The 26,483-nt window shown below is 39.2% G+C and overlaps 1 protein-coding gene across 6 annotated transcripts in view; it reads right to left on the bottom strand.

Annotated features, from left to right (window-relative positions):
• ARNT2 (aryl hydrocarbon receptor nuclear translocator 2) overlaps positions 1-26,483 on the bottom strand; it is a 103,336-nt gene that overhangs the window by 50,296 nt on the left and 26,557 nt on the right. For 3 of the 6 annotated variants that reach the window (XM_084531787.1, XM_084531790.1, XM_084531788.1), the window contains exons 3-7: positions 21,681-21,728; positions 18,577-18,621; positions 18,421-18,465; positions 15,676-15,889; positions 13,176-13,389 (exon numbers count right to left, since the gene is read on the bottom strand). In XM_084531787.1, the coding sequence (XP_084387913.1) occupies positions 13,176-13,389; positions 15,676-15,889; positions 18,421-18,465; positions 18,577-18,621; positions 21,681-21,728 (566 nt within the window). The remainder of the gene's footprint in view (positions 1-13,175; positions 13,390-15,675; positions 15,890-18,420; positions 18,466-18,576; positions 18,622-21,680; positions 21,729-26,483) is intronic. The other 3 variants (XM_084531791.1, XM_084531792.1, XM_084531789.1) reach the window with 2 other exon arrangements.

Below are 26,483 nucleotides of genomic sequence, written 5' to 3'. Positions count from 1 at the left end.
AAATTACAAATTATCTACAAATATGCTAAGAATCAAAATAGAAATACAAACACAATATGGGTGTTCTCCCTCCAGGACGTCATGTTCATAAAAACCAGAGGCCACTCGCAATATACAAATAAAACAATATGCATTCAGATTGAGAAAAAACTGCCACAGCCTGGAAATATGCTGCTGGCCATCCAAGTACCTTCCAAAAAGAGAGCATTCCTTCAGCATCTCAACACCAAAATAGGAGCTACATGGAGTGAACACACTGCACAACACAATCCTAGTAAAACAGTACCAATGAAAAATGCCTCTTTGGCCCCCCATTGAAAGGGGAGCACAAACACGAGCAATAGCCTAAATATTTCCAAAATAGGTGGACTTATGACCATCAAAACTTCATATTACAAACCAGGGACAGAATCGCCTGACTGGCACCAGTTAGAGTGTGCACCCAAAAGCCAACACTGATTTTACAGCATTCCTCTCACTTGCATCAGAGGCTGCAGTGCAGATCTCACAGGCAGTGCCTGCTAATCTGTTTTTTATTTTAACACCACTACTTCATAACGGTCTTTTAAATCTGCAACAAAACCACCAATTCTTAATAGCACTTAAAATACACAAAGAGGTCACAAGGAACGCACGGTTCTAGAAATAAAGCTCCTGATGAGGTTGTTTTTACAAAACACATTTGCTACCTCGTGATGCTTAACTCATTCACCAAATCACCCTGTCACAGGCAACTCCAGTGTGCCAGCACTGGCGTTCCTTAACACACTCACTTTCTCCTGAATCAGACACAGCACCGCCACGCGGGACAGCTGCCAGGACTTGGAACGGTGCAGAACAGATGGGTTCCTACCAGACGGGAGGCTCTTTCCTTTTATGTTTCAGATTTATGTGAAGTATAGTTTTAATTCACGCATGGAAAGTGGTCGAGGGTCTGGGTGGTGCTGGGGACTGTTCTCCAGGCTGTCCCCCCTCACTCTGGGTGCAGGAGTCCTTGGATTCTGCATGCAAGGCAGCACATCCCCTTACACACCTCCCACCCTTGCTTCCCAGCTGGTCTGACTGCAGAGATGATGGGACTTGCCCACCAGAGACTTCACCCTACCTCCAAGGCTGTACAGCAATACACCATTTATACCTCTCCCCACTGCTGTATAAGATTTCATGCCCTGGTCCAACCCCTCCTGGGATCTTCAGGCATCCAACAGGCTCAACACAAAGCAGCTATAACCCTCAGACTTTACCGAAAAGGGCACGGACAGCAGCAGGCATAACAGGGCCAGGAGTGTGGGGCAAGACTCTGCTGGGTGACAACAGGCAAAGCCAAATGAGGCACAAATGCCACTGACAGCAGTGCTTCCAGCATTCAATAATTCCCAGGTATGCAGAGAAGGTGCATGTGGAATCTCATAGCTAGAGACCTAGAGGAACAAGTCGTAGCTCTTTCCTGCCTTTTTCACACTTGCCATTTCACAAGAAAAATTGGACATATTGACAGACTGCATGTAGGCAGGGCTCCTTCCAGAATCGAGGTGGGATATTGCCTGACTGTTCAACAGCATGGTGTGGTGCAGAGTAACCATGCCATGCAGAATAACCCCAGACATCTAGAAGAATGAAGCCACAGGGATGACAATATACCAACACCCCTTCAGAATATCACACAAACGTTAAATCAGTCAGCCTTACACAGCCAGAAACAAAATCAGGGACCACAAAGGGCTTCCCAGCTGTCATTATTCTGCACTCATATCAAGCAAGAAGATCATGGGATGGCATGGACAAAATGTGGTTGCTCTTGCTCTGAAGATGAGTGCCTTCCACACAAATGTTATGAAACTGCTTTAGCTCTCACAGGCATAGGGCTTCTCTGCTCTTGTGCACTTGTTTTATCACATAGCAATTAGCAGCACTGTATCCCACATTACAAAGCATCGTTAATATATCAATAAGCAAACACAACAGTATACAAAACAACTAGCTGCAAGCATGTACTTCTTGTTAGCAGACGTTAAAGTAACATGCAAAGGAGATCTACACCCTTATTCCTATTTTAGAGATAAGAAAACGGAACCAAAGAGAGTATTTTCACTTGGTCAGCCAGAAGCAGGAGGTGCTGTTAGGATCAGGGCCGAGTTCACAAAAGCAATACAAGTTATCAACACACTGTAGATGTAGATAGTAATTCTCAGTAACATAATCTATAGTGATTCTCAGAAGGTCCATAAAGTCTCATGACAACTTTGTGCTTATGGGGGCATAATCAGCTTACACGCGAAATGTACGAGTACACTTCCAAAAAAAGACTAAAGACTGGGTGGCTGATTTATCTGTCTTTAAATCCGGTGATAACCTCTTGGTGTACCAGTATAAAACCTGAAATGAATTAGCCCAAATAAGGAAAATTTCACTTAAATTGAATACCCCATGTTCATGATGCTACTTAGAACCACAAAATGCTTTCTATTGCTCATTTTTCCCTTTGCACTCATGAAAAAATTCCTGAACTACCTATCCCTTAATGATGGATAATGTTCCATTTATAAATATAAGCCATCAAGGCTCATTTTTCTCACTGGTCTAGCTCCTCAGGGGGACTATTTGACCCTCTCTGGTGATACTAAGGTTTACATCATCTAATTGCAAAAGGCGTTGTATAAGCATTAGAGTCAAGTTATGACATTCTTATAACAGAATGAAGAGCCGATCCAATCAACAGTATTCTTTTTTTTTCAAAAGAGACGAAGTAATGCAATTGAAATGCAGCTATTTTTAAATTCTGTCTGTCCCTTACTTACCAACTGGAGACACTAACCAGCAAAGGGGGAATTGAAAAGCCTTCTCCCCATCCCCCCTTGTTTTTTAATAAGAACCCCCTCACATTACACAGCTGTTTGCCTAATACAGTTTGTTCTTATAAAAGCTCATGAGGCCAAAAGGTCTCTGCTGTGACTGCCTTCGTGTTTGACTAGCCAGACTGCATCATGTAATTCTCCACAGTGTTGGGCAAATATGCATCCTTTTAATTAAATTAAAAATGAAAGTATGTGGGCTTTTGAGACACGCTGTTGAATTAAGTTTAAGGGACTATCTGAATGGTTAGTGTTACAGATCACAAGCAATTTTCTGTGCTGATGGACCTGGCAAAAAATGGACCAAAAAAAATTCCAAGCAAATAATTCAAAGCATATCATGAAAGTTAAGTTATAACATTAAAAACAAACAAACAAACAAAAAAAAAAAAACACACACACACACACACAAAAAAACAAAACACTAAAAGCATTTGGAACTCTCAACAAGTTATCTTATGTATGGGAAATATTCATCAGGCTAAATAAAGTAGTTTCTGCAAGGTCATACATGTGAGCTCTCCATATACAAAAATACAACAGCGCTCTCTCTCTATTATTTCCAGTTCCCCACCTGTAAAGTGGGATGGCGATCCTCTCTTTTTCTATTTTTACATTGACCATTTAAACTTGTACAGCAGCTTTACAGCACTAAAATGCTGCGTAAGGCCTGACACAGTCACATTCTGACAGGTACTTCTAAACAAATAAACACCACTGAGTTCATGTCCCCACGAGCGGCACAGTTATGGCAGCACTTCTGTAACAACTATCAGATGTATTTGAAGGAGCAGAAAAAAATTGTCACACTAAGGCCTGCCAAAGACCCAAGATACAAAACTCCTCAAAGACAAAGCAGCCTTTCTACAGCTAGAAAAAGGATCTAAAACCCCAGGAAACAGTTACGCCAAAGTACCATTAGCAGAAACTCCCACCACAGGACAGCCATCCAAACTAACTCTAAAATGTAATTTATTCCTTTACCATTCACAGCTGCATAATAAATAAATACATAAAGCTTGTAAGTAGCTTTTAAATTAAACTATTTGTTCCACTTGAATGCTCAGCAGGAAGCTTTACTGGAAAACACTTCTGCCAAAAAAGCTTCAAATTCTTGCATTCTGAATTATTTGTATTTCATTATCAAATTCAAGTAACTGGAATATATGTTTTATTAGTAAATATTATCATCTGGTTCTGAAATTAGGCTGTGGTCTGTTCCACAAGCCAGTGACACACAATGGAACAGCCCATTAGAGAAAATAAGTAACGAATGCTGGATGACTTTGTGAGATATTTTGCTGTGGACAGAACTAAATTTTAACAAAAGAAGGGTGAAAAAGTAGGAAGAAAACAAAATGCCCAGGGAAGCTGTCTGGTTGCTTGATATATTTTTAGTGGATCTATGCAGACCCAGGAGTTGGGCTCAGTGGTCCTTGTGGGTCCCTTCCAACTCAGGCTATTCTATGATTCAGTGACCACATCACAGAAAACTGGTGATAAGCCACATTGCCACACTAGTAATGTCCTGACATATGGAAGCATTTCCCTCCACAAGCCTCTGTGCAGGACCAGGGCAGGGCAGGTGGGTGCCATAGTCCCAGCAAACTGGCAGGGAATAGAAAAATAATGTGGAAGTGAAGCCTCTGCTGTCCCTCTACTATGAAATAGCAGAGCTTGAGCTAAGGAGGAAAAGATGCCAGCAGCACGGATTAAGCCAGTTATCCCCCACTTGAAGAAAGTAGATGCTTGGGGTGGAAGACTATCACTTCAAGGTACCGCTCCTACAACTCATCATGCAACAGTAAAATATTGCATTGCATTGTATTAACTTAATTGAGACAACACAGCAGTCTAATGTGACTGAAGGAAAAGCTGGTTCCCCACAGGGCAGATGTTAAAGTTAATACTGCACCCTCCCAGCATCTGTGGAGTTTCCGTTGAACCATCCGAGATTTACAGTGGGCTGCAAGCAGGGCCAGTGCCAAACGGCTCCAAGAGGCACACTTGGACTGCTTTATTGGCAACGTGCTAACCAAAGAAATTTTGGTATTTGTGAAACACCAATCTTTTTCAAAAGGGGAAAAATTGCTAACTCCATATATTTCATGATGTATGAACACAGTAAAACAAAACAGAGCAGGTTGAATAAATATTGAACATTAAAACAACAACAGAAAAGAAAAAATCCAGCAACTGAAAATGATCCAGTCAAACATCTGTGATAACAGACCTAAGTACACAGCACTTTCCAAGTGAGAAACTCATTATGAAGACTAAAGAGAAATAACAACCACAAAACCCACTTGCACATGCATGCCCAAGCACCTGAAAACCCACCCTAAAAGCATTCCCTAATGCTACTCAGATGTAATAAGTCTGTCTTAGAGTACTAGCCTAATGCTGCTTCCTTATTTTTGTAAAAACATGTACCAACCTCTTTAAGCAACCACTATAATTAGCTCATTTTTCTAGCATTGTCCTTAACAGTATCAACAGTTTGACAGGAGACAGAATACTAGCAACTGGTCTAACATACAATACATTCTTTATATTATTATTATTATTATCTAGTTATTTAGTAAAGTCACGTTAAAAGTTGAATTTATTATCACTAGTTTTCCTTCCAGTACTATCCACCCATACCAAGTGCCTTAGCAGCAGGGAGACCACTGGATCTGTGTGTTTGTGTAGGAGTTGCTTTATGAACTGTTTTATGCACATCTGACTTCTCCCAACATTTGGGATTTTTTTTTTTTTTCCCCAGAAACAACCCTTGAGACCAAAGCAAAACAAAATTCTCTTGGAGTAAGTTAAAGAGATTAAATGTACCATACATTTAAAACATGATCATTTGAAAGTACCTATTTTTTTGAGAGGAAACTACGTTCTTCTATTTCTGTGATATTGTCCAGTGTGTCAAAGGGCAGAAATAACCTTCCAGGTCCTCTTCCTCGCTTGAACAGCACAAAAAGCTAAATTCCATGCTCCTCTTTGCCTCTGTAAGACCATGCAACCACATTCACTGCTCACACAGTCACAAATGAATGAAGGATTTGTTCCATCCACTTCAACAGAAAAACAGTGTGATTCACTTGTAAAGGAAACCTCAAGTCCCATACATGTAATTTAATGCACAGAATGTTTAAAAGTTTCCTTGTCTTTCTTCTGGATCTCAGTACATTCACAAATTCAGACAAACCTCATTCACACACCAAGCTTTTTATTTTGTCAGATAGAGTTGGCAAACCACAGTATATCAAATCAAACATCAACAGAAGAGAAGTGGGAAACACAGAGGCTTTGGGCATCACTTCTAAGCACATTAGTGGGAGATCCAAGATGTACGTGCCATACCAGCACAGCTTTCTTGTTTCATGCTCCTAAGCATCTACTGTACCCATTTCCTTGCAAACAGAACAGGGATGGGGGAAGCAGAACACTCATTTCCTTCATCTGACACGTAAAAACAAGTTGAACAGTCTAAAGCAGAAAAAACACTAATTCCTTTTCATGGCATTGCCCAAGTTCAAATGCCATCTCTGGCTGATACTGTGACCTTCTTGCTACCAGAACAAACAGTCCACACAGCTGTGGGCAGATTTTTGTTCTTTGAAACAATGGCACAGAAATGGGCTGGCGGGTATGGAAAGCCTTACATCTGAAACATCCTCTTCATTCTCCGCAATGCCGGTGGGACCACATAACTTTGCTGAAAAACAGGTAACACGTGGTGATTTGGTATTTGTCAGAAATGAGCTGAATATTTTCCAGATTTAAATATGACAAGATGCCTTGCCAGATTTTTTTTTTTTCCACCATTAAACCAGACTGAATCCTGAAATACCCAGTTCATGTGAACCATTCATATATTCTATATAAGACCGTGAACTCACATCTTGAAAAAACAGGGACAAACTCAATGCTTCTGTTTTCAAAAATTTCTGTTCCCTTCCCCTGCAGGTGCAATAATCCTGGCACAGCTGTCCCAGGCTTCCACCTTTCCATGGAATAAAGCAGGGTGTGGGTGGGTGGAAAATCCCATAAAACGTTAAGAGTCAAGGTTCAGACAGTTCTGCAGAGACTTAGAAGACTTCAAGACATCTCATATCATGTATATGGAAACTTCATCTCCTCCTCTTCCACCTGCCTGCTGGTACAGTATGTTGTTTACCGGACAACTCCTTCTCTTCATCCAAGTGGTTGTTAAGTTTCATGGACATTCAATGAAAATGGTGGATGATGAACCGCTGTTTTGTCCCAAAATAAAAGACACATGTAGCTATTAATTCTCCCTATAAACATAAAAATAATACAACTTGTTCCCTACCTGTCCAGAGGCTAATGGTCTTACTAGGTCAGCCATCCTGTGCTAAAACGTTAAAATCTGAAGTGTTGAGATCTGGTTTTAATTCTCTGTACTCTGACTTCCTAAACTGCTGGGCTGGGCACGTTTCAGAGGCAGATGGTTGTTTAGAGTTCATGCACTTAAAAGAGTTCACAGAAGAAGAAAAAATAAAGAAATAAAATGCTGCCAGTTGAAACAGCCCTCTACATGCACAGTACCTTTCTGATGCATAAAACTCTGATAAATACGCTCTTCAGAACCAAAGGCCAAGGAATAAATTCTGAAACAAGCTTCACTACCACTCTTTGTTTTGTCAACTGTCTCGACAAAGACATACTTATATGAACAAAAGAGAATTTTTCTTTTTCAAGGAATTTGAACAGCTCTGGGTAGAAAAACATCCATCTTCGGCAAGTATCTTAATCACCACAAAACACAGAACAAAGACAGATTCTGTCAGAAGACATTTCTGAACATATTTTTTGGTATAAAAATTCAGGCAACAATAACTCTAATAGATTTATTTTTTAATTATTAATAGGCTGACCCAATTTTCAAATAGATTAGGAGAAGCTCCCTGGTTTGCTAATATATTGCAGAAGTCATCCCATTAATTAAATGTTTTGATAATGCATTACTTTTTCATTAATCATGAATTTAACTGCTAGTGATGATTATGACATTTAAAGCGTAATGGCAGTCGATTTGCCAGAGCTGAGTTTCTGGGCATGCCTCAAGTCAGTCTTTGAATCTCTTCAGAGAATTTTGCGCATGAAGCCAAGGAAGAATTTCATCCAACTCTTCTTCGTATCAGTTGGATCCTCTCCTGAAACGGTAATTCAAGTTGGAATTCAAAACGCTGACAATGCATAAGAATCACATTTGCACTCACGGGCTGGCAGTATATGAGAGAAGTGCCCTTCTTCTAAGAAAGATCACGCAGAAATCAGAGTTGAAGAATTTACGTGGAGGCGTAAGATAGCACTCAGCACAAAAATCCTGTGCTGAATTTCAGGAAGAACATCTGTTGCAAAGAGAAGTTATTCCTAATCTTGTCTCTCACATGGTTATTTACTGTTTGTTGAGCATTTCCCATCTGTTCAGTGCTATGGAAAGCTTTACTTTGCTTCTCCGTTGGTCTCTGGCATTGCCCTCTTTTGAATTTAACACTGTTTTTCCACTTTTTACAGACAATTTGACTCTACCTACAGCATCTAGATTTGGTGACTGTGTGTACAAACTGTGCTTGGTTACAGCAAGTTTTGCAGTTGGACAAAAAACTGCACATGATGGAACCATCACCACCAGAAAACGTATTACTTGAAGGTTCTGAAAGACAGGTTCCTTAATCCAAACCTCTGTTCAGCTAATATAGTGATATTTCCACAGTACTCATGAACCACTGCAAATTGCACAATGCACAATGGTCTTTTCTTCTAAAAAGGTACCTATCAGCTTAATTTTTGCTGTGGTCAGTCACCTTTTCCATCATAAAGTTCTATTTTTTTGTACTTATAAAATATGGCAATAAAATATTGTGCCAAGACTAAACTTGGCATACAAGTCATGTCCAGAAGTAACCTCAATTAATATTTTTTAGCTAGCAACTAAATTGACTTAGTCATTTTTAAATCGCTTGAAAATGAAAGCTTTGGAGGTTCTGGTTTTCATCACTTCCTTCCAGTCACAGGATCACAATTTCAGCATCTTTCAGCTACTCAGCTAAAATGGTTTGCAAAGACTTCTTCTGAACATGAGGGTCTCAAGCAGGCTTTGTGCATGGATGGGACTCTATATGCTGTTCCTCGTCTCACCTTAGCTATAAGGAAGCGGAAGGAAGACGTTATATATAGATTACAATGTGCTGTGCTGCCTGGAGCTCCAAGCTGAATATCATAAACTTGTAAACATAGTGGAGGTATTCTTCAAAAGCTGTTTTTCTTTGTACTTAACTTGTTCTAAATTCTGTCCATCTTCTGGGCCATCAGAGATTTTTTGTTTGTAGCCATTTAGAGGCTCTCACTTGCATTAGGATTCCACTCTGCTGTGTGTTATTCAACCACTTCACAACCTCCAACCCCGAACCTGCATCTGAACCCCAACATCCATCAAGTTTCATCACTGCATCCTAAGAACAAAGAGGTCTTTGCAAATGGATCCTACTATGGGATCTGACCTCATGCATATTTAAAGTAATTTGTTTTTCCCATCTGCAGATTTCCAAGAACAAAAAGGGAAAATACATTATTACTCTGAATATCTGACCCATTCTAATTAATCATGCCCATGACACACGCAAACCCTTCTTGGGAGCACCATTTGTTGCTATCAAGTCTCAGCTGCTGTCTTTTCTAGAGCATTTCAAACCATACATACAGTTCAGCTTTCCCTTTGTCACAATGTGTTTGCAATTAATGTACAATAAACAAGCGGACAATTGTTCCATTTCCAGGGAAAAATAAAATCTCCAAGGGTATAAAATGAAATAGAAACTATCCATCCTTCCCCATATCCTGAGAGTTAAAAATAGAGCAAGCAATTAACTCTGCAAACAAATCATATTTTTTAGGCTGCAGTTAAAGAGCCACTTTAGCTTGGCATATGCTTTTATTGCTCCTCAAGTCCTGTCCTCTCTTTATCCGGAACTATTCCCTGCTTCTCCTTTGCACTAGCACAGAGTTCAAGTAGCCCTATGATAAGGTGGGCCAAAGAGGTATCTCTACTAAAACCAAGTTTTTTTTTTTTTTTTTTTTTTTTTTTTTTGTTTGTTTGTTTGTTTGTTTGTTTTTTTTTTTGCTTAGGTTAGCTCTCGGCTGGGCCAGCCTCCTTAATGTGACTCACACTGTAGTACCACATAAATGGCAAAGTAATAGAGGGTGAAACGAGGTGAGGATTGCATAAGCTGGTACGACTGCCAAAGAAATGCTCATGCAACCACAGCCCCAGTCTTATTCCTGGGGGCAGAAATGTGAGAGGGAGACTGCTTTCTCCACCAGCTCATTCCGTCACTTCTCTCTGGCAATGGTAGCCTTACAAGTTCTCGGGGTCTGAAACATCTTCTCTGTATAACAGGATTGCTAAGAGGTGCTGGGTTAAAAAACAACACAGCAATGCAGTGGTAACAATCAATGTTAAGAACAAACACACACAGAGGATGCTGCTCTGATCCAGCGCAAAGCAAGTGATGGTTCTTTGACAAGATGCTGTATTTGTTTCCTCAGGTCAAGGGTTGAAGGAGGAGGATACAGGGTTGAGAAACGGACCCCGAGAAGGTGAGGAGGAAAGCAAAATTAAGAATTGTAAGATTCATTACTCTTTCACCTGAAAATCCCTTCTCTCTAAGTAGCCCCAGTGTTCAACAGCCAGAGGCCGCTAAACGATGGGGGTTTTCCTGCTGTTCATGGTAACCTTCACTTTGAGTAAGAAAATTAAAAAATAAAAATAAAAAATCAAATGCACAGCTGGCTGGCTTGCACTTATGCTGCTCCTTCAAGCTCTGCGTTAGCCTTTCTTTTGCATGAAACGTAACTTTCGAAAGCCTAAAGAGACTTGAGGCTGCCCAAATGGTTACGTAAACATTGACTTAAAAGAACTGCATTTGCCTACTTGACTTTTTTTTTTTTTTTTTTTTTTTTTTAATGTCACCACGGCACTCATTATTTCTGTTTACTACCAGCTACTCCTACCTGTTACAATGCTTCTACTCTGAATATAGCTTGTGTTACAGGAAGGGAAGTGGAATTGGTTGCACAGGCTCATGAGTGATACTCCTGAAGTCCAACTGTATGCTGCTTATAAGCAAATTGATGCTTAGCTGACAGTCCTTAAAGAGGACTGCTTCTCTTATTTAATGGTACTTTGCAGGAAATACAAGTCAAGGAAATACAAGTTTAATACAACAAATTGAAACAGCTTTTAGTTTTATTTATATGCTCCACAGACTGACAAAACTACTGTTAATGTAAAAATAAAAATAAAAAATGTACTTCATCAGTCACATCCTTAAAACAAAAGAGCAGGATTATATGATGACGTAAATTGGTCCACGCTATTTTATTAAAAAGCTAGAAAAATTCAGTAGGCACCTCAAAAACTTCTTCTTTCTATTATGATCTTACAGGACATGAGATACATACAACTATATGCCTATGCTTGATTCAGAAACAGAATTACTCGGGGGTGATTATTGTGTTTATGGCTTGTGAGACATTTAGGCAGCCAAAAAAATTGCACCGTGCAAGTAACCACAACAGGTTTGCAAAGGAAAACTTGCACAAAGTATCCTATATAGTTAGGACCAATTATGCACTGTTATTTGCGCTTGCTTGAAACATCTGCAGTTACACACACTCTCCAGTTCCTAAAAAGCATCCTTCTACATCCAGCCTATCTGCACACCTTAAAGAGTGCAGTTCAGCACCCTGGCTCTAAACAGGCTGCTGTTTGCCGCACACCAGGAAAACTTTCAGCTGCCCACGTACGACAGTTTTAAGAGCCTTCTGTAGCAATCTGACAACTCTAAAAGAATCAGACAGGAAAAAAGATTTAGCCATCCAAGCACTATTATTTGAACTTCTCTTTCCACTGGCTAAAGATGGATGAAGTGTAAAAGGAAAGCTTACAGTTAAAGCTGAAAGAAATACAGAACTGGACTTTCAGAAGTACTCTGTGTTTGTCTAGTCGTGCTCCAGTTTGAGCAGGTTAAGCCCACGTACCAAATGAGCACTTTAGAAAGTCTAAGTGTGACCATTCGTTGAGGTTCTGGAGTAATTGCTTCTTAGAGGAAGACGGTACGTGCATTAAAATGTATTGCATACTATATAATAAAAACCAGTCATTGTGCTCTTCTGCAAATATCACACATACATTTTAAAGTGGTATGAAACTCAGATGTTTTGCTCTGCACAGGTTCCCCTAAATGTTCTCTTGGGTTTGATCCATCTGGATTTTTTACCACAGAATCTTGCTTTGAGTTTCCAATATGAATACGGGAAAGCTCTGCCAAAACCACATCACATTCAAACCACAGGAAACCATGAAATTGGCACTGTTTTGACATGGAAGCTGTAAACAGTGTGCAGGTTCACTCTAAACTGGATCACTGTCCTTTGAGTTATGAAACACAACAAAACTTCCAGCAAGCCAGGTCAGAATTCTGAATTATTAAAGCAAGGAGAAATTACATGACTTTTGCCTCGATCGGGATTTAGTTATAAATATTTTTTTTTTTTCTTCATTTAGCTATAAATGTATTACATGGAAGAATAAAATGAGAAGCTGGGTTTCCCCCTTTCCAATTCTGAGTTAAAATAGGATTTAGCTATTTCTCATAGCTCTGATACACAGATTCTATTAAAGCCATGATAGCTTCCTATTGGGAAGTCTTGAGCGTGAATAATTGTAAAAGCCAGAGTTATACTGTGAATATTATTTAGTTTTGTGTGTCAAATGATACATAGTCAGCTGTAGCTAACTTACCACATTGCTACAGGGGCAAGCCTCTTGTTTAAAATCCACACTAGATTTTCAGCTGCCAAACACTAGATTTTTTTTCCTGGATTCCCGTTAACAAACCACAAGGAACTTTTATGAAAATGGAAAAGTCTGAAGTATGATTTTTGCCTTCAAAATAAACACTGCCATAAAGCAATACATTTGTAAAGAAGTCACAAGTTCATTGAGGATGAAAGGAAAACAATCCAGATTTCCAGACTGAAAACAATTCAGCTTCCAAACCTACCCAAGCCAGAAGTCTGAAAGGTAGACCTACATGGTTTGACTAAAGTTGAATAAATAGGAAACAAAATGTAGTGATGCAAAAGATGACTTAAATTACCGCAGTGCCTGCAAGAGAAAAAGCACTCTAATCTTGCAGAACTCCATTTTTACCAGATTTGTAACAACAGGCATTTGAATGTCAGAAAAACTCTGCAGGGATCCATAATGCAAAGAACCATACATCAGATATATCTGACCTGTCATAGAGTTTTCAGATGTACACAGCTGCTCCCGTAGCTTTTCCACATCATCTGGGTGAACCTGCTCGTACAAAGTGCTGCCAAACCATTCAGACTGAGGCTGGTTCAGCACAGGAGTCACAGAATCGGATACGTAGATGACTCTTCCAGTCTCAGCTGCAACTACAAACAGGAACCCATCTGCAGCCTCCAGGATAAGATGTTTCAGTTCCTTTCAAAGAAAGGATTTGATTAGAAGGCCAGCAAGAAAAGGGAATTAAGTAACACATATGTCACTGCCAAAGAATATTGTTTTCTTGTGACTTTAATAGATGAGCACAACGTTGGGAGAATTTTTTATTGTAGTATTGAAAAAAAAACACATCCAAATTAGCAGCAGAATATAAACTGCTGACCTTAGTAACAAACAATATTGTTTTCCTTTATTGCCTTTGATTTGGTGATCTCAATGCACTTTAAGAAAATAAACTAAAACTCACTGCCTGGTGCATGATAGATATCTAATAATTTTTTTTATAAAGTTATTTAGGAGTACAAACAGAGGAAATGAAGGGCTAGAACTCATATGGCAGACCCATCCCTTAATTAAATGACCTGGATAATTTAACTGGAAAGAAAACAACAAGACTTTTTGTTTGTTTTCTTTTTTTTTTTTTTTTTTTCTTCTCCTCCCCCTCAGGATAAGTTCTGTTTGTAAATTAAACAGTCGGTGGATAAAAGACAGAAACTGTAATGGGGCAAGGACAGGAATCCTCAGCCTCCTCTCCTATTAGGATGCCCAAGCCATCACACAAAAAACTTATACTATTTCTTGCTTTCCTTTTCCAACCTGTGGACACAAAGCTTCTGAGACCCAAGATGACTGCAACACCCTTGCCCTTTGCCTTTCTTTATGTGGTCTCCTGCTCATTGTCCTGATCACTTCTGCCTGAGACATAGCACCCAGAGCCTCCACTCCACCTTGGGATCAGAAGTTGGGGGACACAGACCTTTAAATCAAGGCAGTTCTGTCCCTCGCTTTCAGACATTTGGTCTAGACACCCAATATCTTGAATTGCATATGCAAACAGCTCTTTGCATGCATCACACACAAACACTGCCTTTGGTTAACAGAGCTTGAAAACTTATGATGTGAAAAGATGACAACTGTCTCCCCAGTTCATGAAAAACAAGCTTGCACAGCCCTTGCCTGGCGCCTTCAGCAAGTATCAGGGCTTACTAGAATACAGCAGTGAGTTACTGCATCTGAAACTCATATAGGGAGCTTCCTGAGCCTCATTTCAGGTTAGATAGCACAGCATGGCTGGTGTGAGAGTGGCAGATACTACCTGATAAGGTGAGGATCAAAATCTAATTAATTCTACTAAAGCCCAAAAGAAATGGATAATGCATCTGGAGAAACACTTAACAGACTGAAGATTTCTGCTGGCTTCTTTACTGTAGAGAAAGCACATCACTTCTGAACCCCTTAGTACAGTAAAAACAAAACAAAACAAAACAAAACAACAAAAAAAAACAAACAACAAACTCTCACTGCAAGCTGGCTGCACTATACAGAGGACAAGGAATATATAATTAACTGCTTTGAATATATAATTAACAAAAGATAAGCTTTGTCATCCTGCAAAGTTTAAAAGCCAAGTTGCAAGGACAAGTGAGCAAGATGCCCTACCAAAAGCCAGTTGAATGTCAGTCCCTCTAGAAGCATGCTTCAGGAAAGCCAGAATAAGTAGAGATGTGAACACTCAGAGGTCAGCAACAGCTGCTGTTTCTTTAACAGAAAGAAGTAGTACCTCTAGCCATAACTTACATGTGTAAGTACTTACACTGTTCAGACCACAAAAATGCACATTACACTCATTGGACTTCAAAAACAAAGGTGGTAGGAATTTCCAGTGCACTCTGTTAAGCACAGGTTTTCTTTGAAAACTGGGTGCATGTTCCCTCCTCCTCCATCAAAAATGTAACCTCAGCTGTTACAGATGGGATTCATCTCAGCCCAGTTCAGCCGCCTTATGTTCAATGCAACTTATGCATTGAAACTGAATTTTTGAAACATTGAAATTTTTAAAATCTTCCTATAAACTAAGGATGGAGAGGCAGATTTTTGCAGATTCCTCTCTATCTTTTCTAGAGAAACTGTGTTAGGATAGGAGGAACCCAGTCCTAGAGATGAATAGTCATCTCCAATGACAATGGACTGCCTGTGATTTGCTTTTCAGAAGGACAGACCTCAATGTTAAGTACCTCATGCTGTGAAAATGGACAAGAATGTCCATTCTGCAGCTTCAGAGCAAGGGATCTCTCGTATGGTTATGATAAAGTCCAAAAACTCACAAGAAACCTGTGTTCATTTACATCTTGGTTATTTAGCTTGTACCAGTTACTACTCAACAGTGAAGGGTCAAACTGAGACCATACTCCTCTCAGCACTTCCTCACACCACTGAAGACCACAAACGAGAGAAAACAGCTATTTGTGGAAAAAAACACACTACCTGTTCTGTAAGAAACGAAGGCTTGTAAGCTCCATCAGTAGATTTATTTCCAGTGCCCCTCATTGATTTCATGTGTGAAACAGCCATCCGAAGAATCGTCAGCTTGTCAGGTTTACGAGCCAACGCACTACAAGTGGGTACCATATCAGACAGTTCGGTGATGTACTGTGTCATCTTATTTCTTCGGCGCCTCTCAATTTCACTGTGATTCTCCCTGATCATTTAGAGAAACACCAAACCAACAGAAAAGCAGACAGGATCAGTGTAAGAATTTCAATCAGAGGTAATAAATCATAATACTTCACACTTGTTTTGCAGCTTTCCCTCCAGGAGAGCAAAGTACTTTACAAAGTTAAGCACTATTATCTCTCAGTTAATAGACAGAAAATCCAGGCCACAGAAGGATAAATGTGAAAAGAACCCATATTTCTAGCCTATTTGTTTCTGGCCTTAATCTCTTAAGCAGTTTAGTATCCTTTGTTGAAGAACTAATAATGGAAGTAGAAAAATATGAGGTACTGACACCTGTCAACTCCTGCCAAATGCCCAAATTTGCTACAGATGTCCTGCATCTCACAGCTTCCAGTCCTTGCTCTAGGTGTTGGCTCTGCTTGCAAGAGGCCTCCTTCAGAGGAAAGCTCTCGCTAACAACTGGATCATATCAGGAGTAAGGAGTAAGAGTCAGTTCTGACTGACAGCTAAAAAAAAAAAAAAAAAAGCCTACACCCACAACCACCCACTTAAGGACAACATAGGTCTCCAGTCCTGTAATGCTTTGTGGAAAGTCCCACATCCCAGTACAAAGCCACAGGCCTGCAGGGAGATGCTACAGGCCTACAGGATCAGACAGGACTGGGACTATATATGGTATAAGAGTACATACCAAAAAAAAAAAGTAAATAAATAAAATGAATACAAAAGACAGCAAGTAAACATCTGGCTTGTCAGACAAAGATCAGAATTTATGTACAAGAACAATCTAACACAGCAGGGAAGTAACAATGACAGTACTTGATGCTGCCCCGCTTCAGGCTGAGCTCCAGTGTTCTCATCTTTTATAGAAAACATATGACTGAGCTGGTGAGCCAAATCTGAGAATGCTCAAAACTGACAGTCACCAAAGTCTGCAAGGGCTGAAGATCTGAGAGTTCAGTTCTCCATTACTGTAAATCACTACTGCTTGATCGCTATCAAGGAATTTCACCAATAAATGCAGAACCGAGAGACAGTCCAAAAGGACCTAGAAGACTTCTCTGCCTAGTACTTATATTTCAGATACTGTACCTGTCAGGTGGCAGCTAAATAAAAGTACACAAGAGGTATGTGATGCTTCGGATGTCAAAGCAGCATCTTCCACTGATTTCAATGAGCTGTGCATGGCATTTTCTTGTGGGATCTCTGGCTGATCCAACAAGATGTGAAAGGTGATCACATGGAGAGTCCACCAGCATTGGTCAGTATAGAAACACAAATTTAAAAGAAACTGCAACATTCTTTGGAACTGAATGTTATGAAGAGTGATCATGAAAGGCTTAGCACACTTTTCAACTACTTTAATAATGGAGCCCTTTCTGAAAATGCAGAGAAAAATACAAGCTATTGCGTGCTGCTTCCTGAAATAGTGGAATGCACAGGCTTGCCCTGCTTTACAATGTATATCCTCTCCCCTGCACACACAGGAGTTTTAAGTATAGGGCACTGCATCCAGAATTACTAAGTGTTAGGGCTCCATGCTGTTATTATTCCTACTGATGCCTATGCTTACTATATCTACACTCAGGAAATCCAGGTATGGATCCCAGCAATGATAGCCCGTGGTGTTTTAGTACATCACAGAATCCCTTAGCTAAGGTCTCTATTGACTTGCTGTCTGTTACAACTTAATAACAAACCTCTCCATTTCAAATGGCTGATACACAGCCTTTGTGTGGGTCTGTACATATGTGGGAGAGATCACTGCCTGTGGGAGTCGGACTGTGTACATACAAACAAGTAGAACATCTTGTGTGACAGTGTGCATGTACATAAGAACATGTGTGTTCAAGTCTTTATTACATGACAATAAATACAGACAAGGGGAAGAAAAATGCATTTTTACACGATGAAAGCTTGGTCTAAGTTCAGCATTTTCTCAGAAATGGTGGCTGAGAGACAAGAGAGACAAAGAACACACATTCAACACATATTTTACATTTATAAATACATATTTCACTGTCTGCCACTAAAGTATTTTGATACTAATGATCATTATAAACAACCATTATAAGGAGTAAACAGACTGCAGGACTTCCTGAGAAGAAAGAGAAGAATATCCAATAGTCCATTTATTTCGTTTATGATCACAAAAACTAAAAAGTATTAGTATGTTAACCAATTGGCCATGAAAAGGTTCAACCAAACAAAAACCCTGAAACTTTCCTGAAACTAGTTCAAATTTAAACTCTTAAAAGAAAAAGATGGGCTGTGCTCCTTTTCCAAAAGGGCCTGCCCAGGGAACCCTGGCATTCATAAACATGTGCAGGATGATGTCCTAATTCTGTCAATTCCAGCTTTGTTTTTGTGTGGATGTTTTGGAGGCACATTACATTTTGGGAGATCGTGGGAGCTGATCCAAACCCACTTTGGTCCAGCGTTAGTGTTTCTGACTTCAAGCACTTTTGGATCAGTCAATCCTTCTGACAGTCAGAACTGCATCATATAAAATAAAAATGGGGGCAAACCATTTTTGATTTTCCTTTTTCATACCTGGCCATCCTTTCTGTGTCAGCAGTACTTTGATCATCTTCCCACCTAGAAACAAAATAACCAGCTCTCTAAGCTAACGCACAAATACTGAGATGTTTTGGATATGACCATTCCCCTCTTTTCTCTCAGCAGAAGACCTCTACGGAACACGCCTACCTTGCAAACTTTTCCTTATCACCAGAGATTTGATCACCATCATACCTATAAACAAAAGATAGCAAGTAAATTCACAAGGGTTATACATTGCACTAAAGTCAACACACAGCAGAAAGCAAAGAGGTTCACAACTGCAAACTATTACAAATAACAGCAAGAAATATGAGGGCATGAAAATAATAAAGCAAAGAAAATGTGGAGTTTAATGAAACTTCCAAGCCATGCTGATTCAAAAACTTCATTTGTACATTTAAAACAAGTTGAAGACATATTTCAGTGGATTTATGCAGACACTCCGACGTACACTTATTGCTTGGGAAACTTAACAACCAGCACCATTACGGAAAACACCACTGAGCTTCTATCAGCAGCAGCCCATGAAATATTCATTGCTGTGTTGGAAGTGAATGAGCTGTATCTTTCCCAGATTGCAACCACAACTCGCTCCTTTCAGTAGAGGGCACTGATGGTCTACAGATAACATGGGAGGGCACAGACACACACTTAAGTGCAATGCAATATATAGGGATGCCTTCAGAAAAAAGCTCTGGTAGGTATCTATGATGTACCATCTGTTGGCAAGACTGTCAGGCAGATGAAACTGCTAGGTAAATAGAAGTGAAATTAAAACTGGCATAAAGATCTAGAAGTAAACAGTTATCTCATTCCCTCCCAAATCAACAGAAGTTAGATGCCCAAACAGGTACTCGTGGTGTATCACTGTCAACTTTACGGAGGAAATTCAGATCAATGGGACTTCAGCCCCACAGGATTGAATTTTCACTGCTTCTGAAGTGCTGTTCCAGAGATGGCACCAATATGATGTTTTACTAAAAAATGACATGCTCTTTGTCCTTTCCCTTCCCTAAAAAACATACTAATCCTTCAAAATTAGATTTTGCTAAAGTAGTTACAAAAGTGCATTTTTTGCATCTTGAAAACAAGTATCTTACTTTTGAAGAAACCAAAAATGCTTTTTTCCAAAATGGAAAAAGTACGTTTTTGAAAATACAAAAAAAAAAAAAAAGTTAATGGGTTTTCTACAAGTGAAGAGTATCACTGGTTAAGAACAGACCAGTAAGATTTTGTATTAGAATTATGTCTTTCCAAAACAATGTCATTTATTACTACAGAGAGCCTATGAAGCTTTCACTTATTACTTGATAAGGAAACACAGCATAACTAAGCGCCTTTTCTCTTCTAAAAGCTAATAATTAACTTTTTATCATCTGAAATGAGTTAAAAGTAATTTTAAGTACCACAAACGTGCAAGTTCCTCTATGAGGCTTCATATTTTCCTTCCTCACTGATTCAAACTCTCATGACAAAGCTTAAGTGAGACTTGAGCCGCATTCCTTCCTACATTGTTTTAGCACTAACACCCTCAAAACCTTCAAGTGAAAATGTTACTTTTTTTCCACTTGACCCTGCCCTGAGAACATACTGTGCTCGAACAATTTTAAACAATACAGATTCAATGAGTAATGGCCACATGCCGTTAGGTGAGAAGTCCATGCATGTGTCTCCAGGTGACAATGAGAAGTCATGCAGGTACCTGAGCTGCCTTGGAACTCCCTGAGAAGCAAGGTGTGTTGACACACATGGAGCACCATGCTAACACCACTACTTCTAGTGCTGCTGCTAGGTTATGGATTGCCTACTCATTCTGGTCTGGCTGGCTGGGCTGAAGATGCTGTTGCCTCCAGCTACTCTTTTGTCCCTTCCAGTCTCCACTCTGGGTTAGCTTAAACTTGTAAAAAGCAATTCTTTGCTAACTAACTAATTTTGGCCAACACAAGCTACGAATCAGTTATGTGAGCAGTTTGGAGAAGGGAAAAAGTCCTAGAAGGAGGACAACTAAAAATAACATCTCCTTGAGAGGTCAGCCGTGGCCAAAAGAGGATGTCTGCACATGGCCCTTGTCATCTCTACATTGTTTTTCTGAACCCTCTCTAAAAGCAGAACAATCTGTTTTGTTTGTTTGTTTTCACATCATTTAAGATTTAAATATCACATTTTGATCTGGCATCTGAAATCAGAGAGTCTTATGCACTCTACACCATACTTCTCCAATAAAAATAATGGAAATATTGGCTTTCCCCACAACCCATGGCTGAAGCAAGGCTGGAGAAAGACCAACTCATGTGCACAACTGTGCCTAGAAACCCTCATGCTTATGCAGACAAAAATCAGATCATATTAATTATCAATCTTGTACCCTTAACACACATCTTCTACCAAACGTTAGACTAGCCCTCAGACCAGGAGTTTTGATGCCACAGACTGGAATATTCTTTGTATAAAAGACACCAGCTAAACTTGTGTGCTGCTGGTCCTGTCCAGGAGGTTATGTTCTGGTGTTGCAACACATCCTGTTAAAACCCTATAGTGACAGCTGTGCTTGAATATGGCTGCTACTATATAGCTGCAATTACAATTTGAATGATCAGCAGTTATCCGTAGGCCTCACAGCATCTATTCTCAGTGCAGCCACTTGGTTTCTAATGAAAAAATGCAAACAGTGTGACTGGAACAAAAGGAAAAGTGAAAAATGACAATGATGCTTTGATGTTTGTTTTTGTTTCTAGCATAGAATATTCCACATTAACATTTATTTTGGTAATTCCTACTATTCAGTTACACCTAATGGTACATAATGACCTTTAATCTTAAAAAAACAACCCATGCCTCTAGGATCTATCAGATTGTCTTAACAAGTAGTTAGTATCTGAACTAATTTTGAAATAAAATTCTTTTTCAGTGGCAAAAAGACAACTTCAGCAATGTCAAATTATCAAAATTCATTTACAGCAGTTGAAATACTAAGCTATGTCAAATGAGAAAAATTGTGATTTTTAGCTGCAGAGTGAAATTATGACACAAACATTCTGTCAGCTTTGTAAGCCAATAACTACATTAAGCAGATTTTTGCCAGTGTGCCTAATTTGCAGAGGAAGCTGGTAAACTGTAACTAGAATTTAGGTCAAGCTGTTGGCAATTTCTTCAGCCCATATCCACAGAGACTATAAAACAGCAGTAGTGGGACAGCTGTCTTTCTCCACTGAAAAAGTAAGAAATTTGGCCAACTCTTCATAAAGGCTCACCTTGAAAATTTGCTGGGCCCTTCCCCATCTTCATCATCGAAATCCATTCTGTAAAAGCAAGATTTTCAAATATGTAATAATGAAATTGGCAATGGCGACATGAACATTCAAGTCAATGGTTCGCAATCTTGTTTGATATATATTTTGACTGGGGGTAGTGATGGCTGTAGACTCATCTTGCTCATACTCTCCAGACCCCCTAAAAGTAGCTTATTAGCTGCCAGGAATACAAAGAACACAAGTTAAAAAACAAAAAACAAAACAAAAAAAAACAACCACCACGAAACAAACAAAAAAAAAACAACAAACAACACCCTGTTCTGATACACGAAAAAATCCACACTGCTAAAATCAACAAATAAAAGGAAATATTAAACAAATGCAATTCTTGTGAAACAGCCAGAAGTGCTATATCTCACAGGCCTGATAGAAATCTACAGAAATTAAAGGTAGAGCAGCATGAACTCCCAGCCTCTTCGCCAAAAAGATTATGTATTTCACCTCTATTGATCATAACCATAGCACACTCTTAGACCTGTCCTATATCACCAGTAATTTCACATGAATTACCAACCAGGCTGTAGGTAGCAAGTACCTGGCTGTAGGCAGCAATTACTTTGTAGTATACCTTACCTAGGCCATATTAAAATGACCTGTGGGTCTACTATGCCCCCAACTTACCTGCTTTATGTCCCAGACCTTCTTCTTAAGTAAAAGAGATGAGCTCTTCCTTGTGCCAAATCCTAGCCCTCCAGTTAGGATGCTCTAGGGAGCCACAAAAAGCAAGAACCTCTTTCTTCACTTTACACAGAGACACTAGGAAGATTAACCTCCTAAATTAGTCACCTAGATTACTTTCCTACACTACACAGCATGATTACCTCCTTCCTGTTGGTATTGTCACTACAAAGCTTTTTACAAAGTATTTTTTTACATTTTTGTATCCCTAAGAAGAGGTAGACAAATATCCTGATTACAAGGGGGCGACTCTGGCATTATGTCAGACTAAGAACCATCTGATATAAAATTACCATATACAATTATTGTGATAGTGTATGTATTTTAATAAGAAGCTATGTTAGTATGACAGAGACTTGAGCAGTCACATAAATGTAATTCATGTAGATAGGAAATCATTGTTTTTTTTGCAAATGGTTTTGTTGGGTTTCTTCACACTCGAAGCTTTCTAGCATTTCAGTGTAATATAATACAATTTATATAATTAAAATTTTGATGCATCTACTACTTCATGTTAATAATAGATATATGTCATATTAAAGGCAAAACCCTGAAAAGTGACAATATTTAACTCAATATTAAAAAAAAACAACAACACTACTTTCCAATTAAAAATTAAGACATACATGCAGAGTATGGGATCAGTGGTGTAAAAATAGTCTTTAAAATTGCACAAACATACAGCAGAATGTGCTCCAGTTAGAGAATGCAGCCTTGCTTCCTAATTTTGATATCAAAGATACATCTGACTCACAGCAATCTACGTACAATCAGGACATGAGCAGCAAATAAGCACAGGAATTGGAAATGGTATTAGAAAAGACAGTAATATTTTCCAGATGGCAATAGTGATTATTCATTTCTAAAGGAAGCAAGGAGAAAACCATTTTCCCAAAAGAGTCTTAAGAAGAGATGCACATTTAATTTGGTTGTTTGATGCAATCATCATTGTCACTATAAATTACATTCTTGCTCACCTAATTATCACCAAACCCAGTTTCTAAATCACTTCCCTTGCCAGTGACCTCTCAGCTGCATTGCGCAGAACAACACCGACCTCCAGCGGCCAGCAACATCTCCTATGCAGAAGCACTAAGCCAGGAGGACCCTGCTATGTGCTGCTAGACCCAAACGTGGCCTTTGGTGCTGGCATCCACAGCCTGGATTTCCTCAGATGTGCAGCAGCACTAATTGTATTTTAACATTTGTGCGTTATCATCTTGTTGAAGCTGTCCTCTTACTTACCTGCTTCTTCCCCACATAACAGTGTGCCTTTATGCACATATATGTGTATATACAATAGCCCAGAACCAACTTTGGGGTTGGGTTATTTTGCTCACAGTGCTTCTGCTTACGCCAAAAATGTGAAAGTCAATGTTAGGTGAGAGCTGTTTCATTTTAAGAAAAGCACACACTCAGGCAGGTACTGGGCTGGCTGCAGCTAGAACAACTTGCAAAATCATCACATCAGGCATATCCTTCCCTGGTTTCACTGGCAACTGAAAAAAACAACTGAGATAAAGCTGGAGTTTCAAGTGTAGGGAACATGGGCAGAAAAAAATACATAGCCATACTATAGGGAAAAGACTTTTCCCCAGAGATTTAGTAAGACCCTGCTTAAATTTGGGATGCAATATTTTTTTAATTCATTTTTCTTCATCTCCAATACACTAGGATTCCATACTGGGGTAGATTTTCTTAGCTTCCCGACAAATACTCCAGCTGAGTGCTAAGAAATGGATTTTCCCCTCAAAAATCAAATATTGTCTCTGCTGCACTTTAGACTGTTTTATTATTACCAGAATATAATACCAAGAATTAAAGAGAGCCTGATGACAGTTTTAAGGCTCGATCCTGCTGCCCATGCTCAATGCATAGTCCCACTTATTCCTTACTCCCTTCTTACCCAAATGGCTGGCTATCAGCTTCTCATCTCATAAGATCTTGATGGGTTAATACCCATAGGTAACCCCTACCATATGCATAGTAGGCTCATCACTGCAGAAACTCTTTGTCTAGGGTGCAATGCCAGACTGCAGCATACTAAATCTCTAAATAACACCTTTGCTTTGTTCAACTACCAAAAAATCTTGACTTCCTTCCAAATGCAATAATATAAAAAAAGAAGAAATTGAACATGTAGTTAATGAAAATGTCAATACTTGTAAAAATGCAAATATATCTGCCCCTTCTTTGTTAATAAATAAGTTTCCCAATTTCACATTTCACTGTGCAAAATGAAAAAAAAAAAAAATCCTCTAAAAGTCTGAAAAAAAATCCACCCTCAGGTTTAAAGTCAGTGACTCTAAATTCCTGCCAGAACCACTCCATCTGCTTTGTAGTAAGGCAAAGCGAAAGGTAAGGAATCAGCTGCAACCTTTAGCTGAACACAGCAGAACACACAAAAATAATATACCAACAAACTCCCCATACCCTGGCAGATAAGATCTGTTCAGATAGAATACATTGCACAGTACCAAAGCAATTGAAGCAACCTCGAAGAAGACAAATGACATCATTTCAGAAGTTTCTGAAAGAGTATCTTATCTTCATTTAAAATTCCCATTAAAAAGAGACTTTAAAAAAGAACTGCACTGTGCTGTTTTGTTTTGAGGAGGGAGCATAAGTCTTATTTTCCTATTTCACACTGTTCTCATCAATTGTGAAAAGATCTCATGTATGAGGTACTAAGTAAAACATATTTTCCTCAAAAGATGTGTGGGTAACATAAATAATGTGACAAAATATTTTTTATTACTGATTTTTAATTAGGAACATTTTCATACAATGAAACAATTCACAATACAAGGTGGGTCTGCACAGATTAGAAAATGAGATGGCAGAGAATTTGAACACAACAAAATAATTACGTAAAAATCCCAAGCAGTGTCAAAAGATGGCTTGCCACGATTATTCGGTATAGGAAGGGGCAGGTAGGAATGATGGGGCAGAGCTGCTGAGATGAGGATGAGGATCTGCACTACAGCCCTTTGTTTGGTGCAAGACAGGGGCACTCAGGGAGAAAGATTGCTGGCTGCTGTCTCTTCTTCCCCAGATCTCCCCATTCTGTGCCTGAGAAACAGCAAGACCATGTGCTCAACTGAAACAAAACCAATGCCTCTGTAAAAGCAAACAAAAAAACAGCCCTTCCTCCCCAAGTACAGATAACCAAGGAGGGCAAAAAAGCGCCATTTATCCTCTACCTTAAACATAAAGACTTCACTTTATGTTCAGTAGTTACTGATCACAGTGATGTTTTCTCTTATGCACTACTAGGCTGTCACTTTTTTTCTATGAAGTGCTTGGTATAATTTATAGAAAGGAAAAATATTTTTCTGAGCTGTCAGTGAAGCTGAATGCCTGCACCACAGAACACCTCCTGGATAGCCAATGAGTTTAAACTGATCTACATTCAAGTCCATACAGCAATTATTCTGCCAGCTTGCCTCAGCAATTATGAGAAAAGAAACAATTTTCAGAGATAACTGGAGCTAGAAAAGACGACTGTGTTCATGAGCTATATTCCTTTATGTCTGACACAAAGCATTCATTTCTAAAATGCCCAAGGATTTAGGTATACAAAGATATATCGCCAGGACAGTAATGAAAGGACCAAGTGTTAGCTGCAACTTTGTTCAAAGAGAAGCTTCAAGGAATTAGACACAGCAGGCATTCTTTCCCTCCAGGCCTGAATATGTACACACTGAACAAAAAAAACGCACCCTTGGCTCAGGCTTGAAGAAGGGTTATTAGTTTAGAGCTACGGTGCACAGATAAAGTACCACAGTATGGATATAACAGCAAATCTGTACTATCTTATTCACTGAATTTGCATATTAAATACATTTCAAATCATTTGGTTTTGCGTTCTTCCTATCCTCCCCCACTCTGGTTCCTTGCAAATAGATTGACGATATTTAAAATGCAACATTTAAAGCAGAGCTTTCAATTAATATCAAGTCAGGATTTAATATAATCAGAAGATTTCACAGTCAGCAGCATCAGCCCTTGGTAACAGTAATTTGCAAACTTGTATTCGTAGTTGACATGGTTTATGATCAAAAA

The sequence above is a fragment of the Aythya ferina genome (assembly GCF_964211825.1).
Source record: "Aythya ferina genome assembly, chromosome: 11".
Taxonomy (NCBI): Eukaryota; Metazoa; Chordata; class Aves; order Anseriformes; family Anatidae; genus Aythya; species Aythya ferina.
The sequence above is the reverse complement of the archived record's forward strand: the minus strand, read 5'-3'. Positions and strand labels throughout refer to the sequence as shown.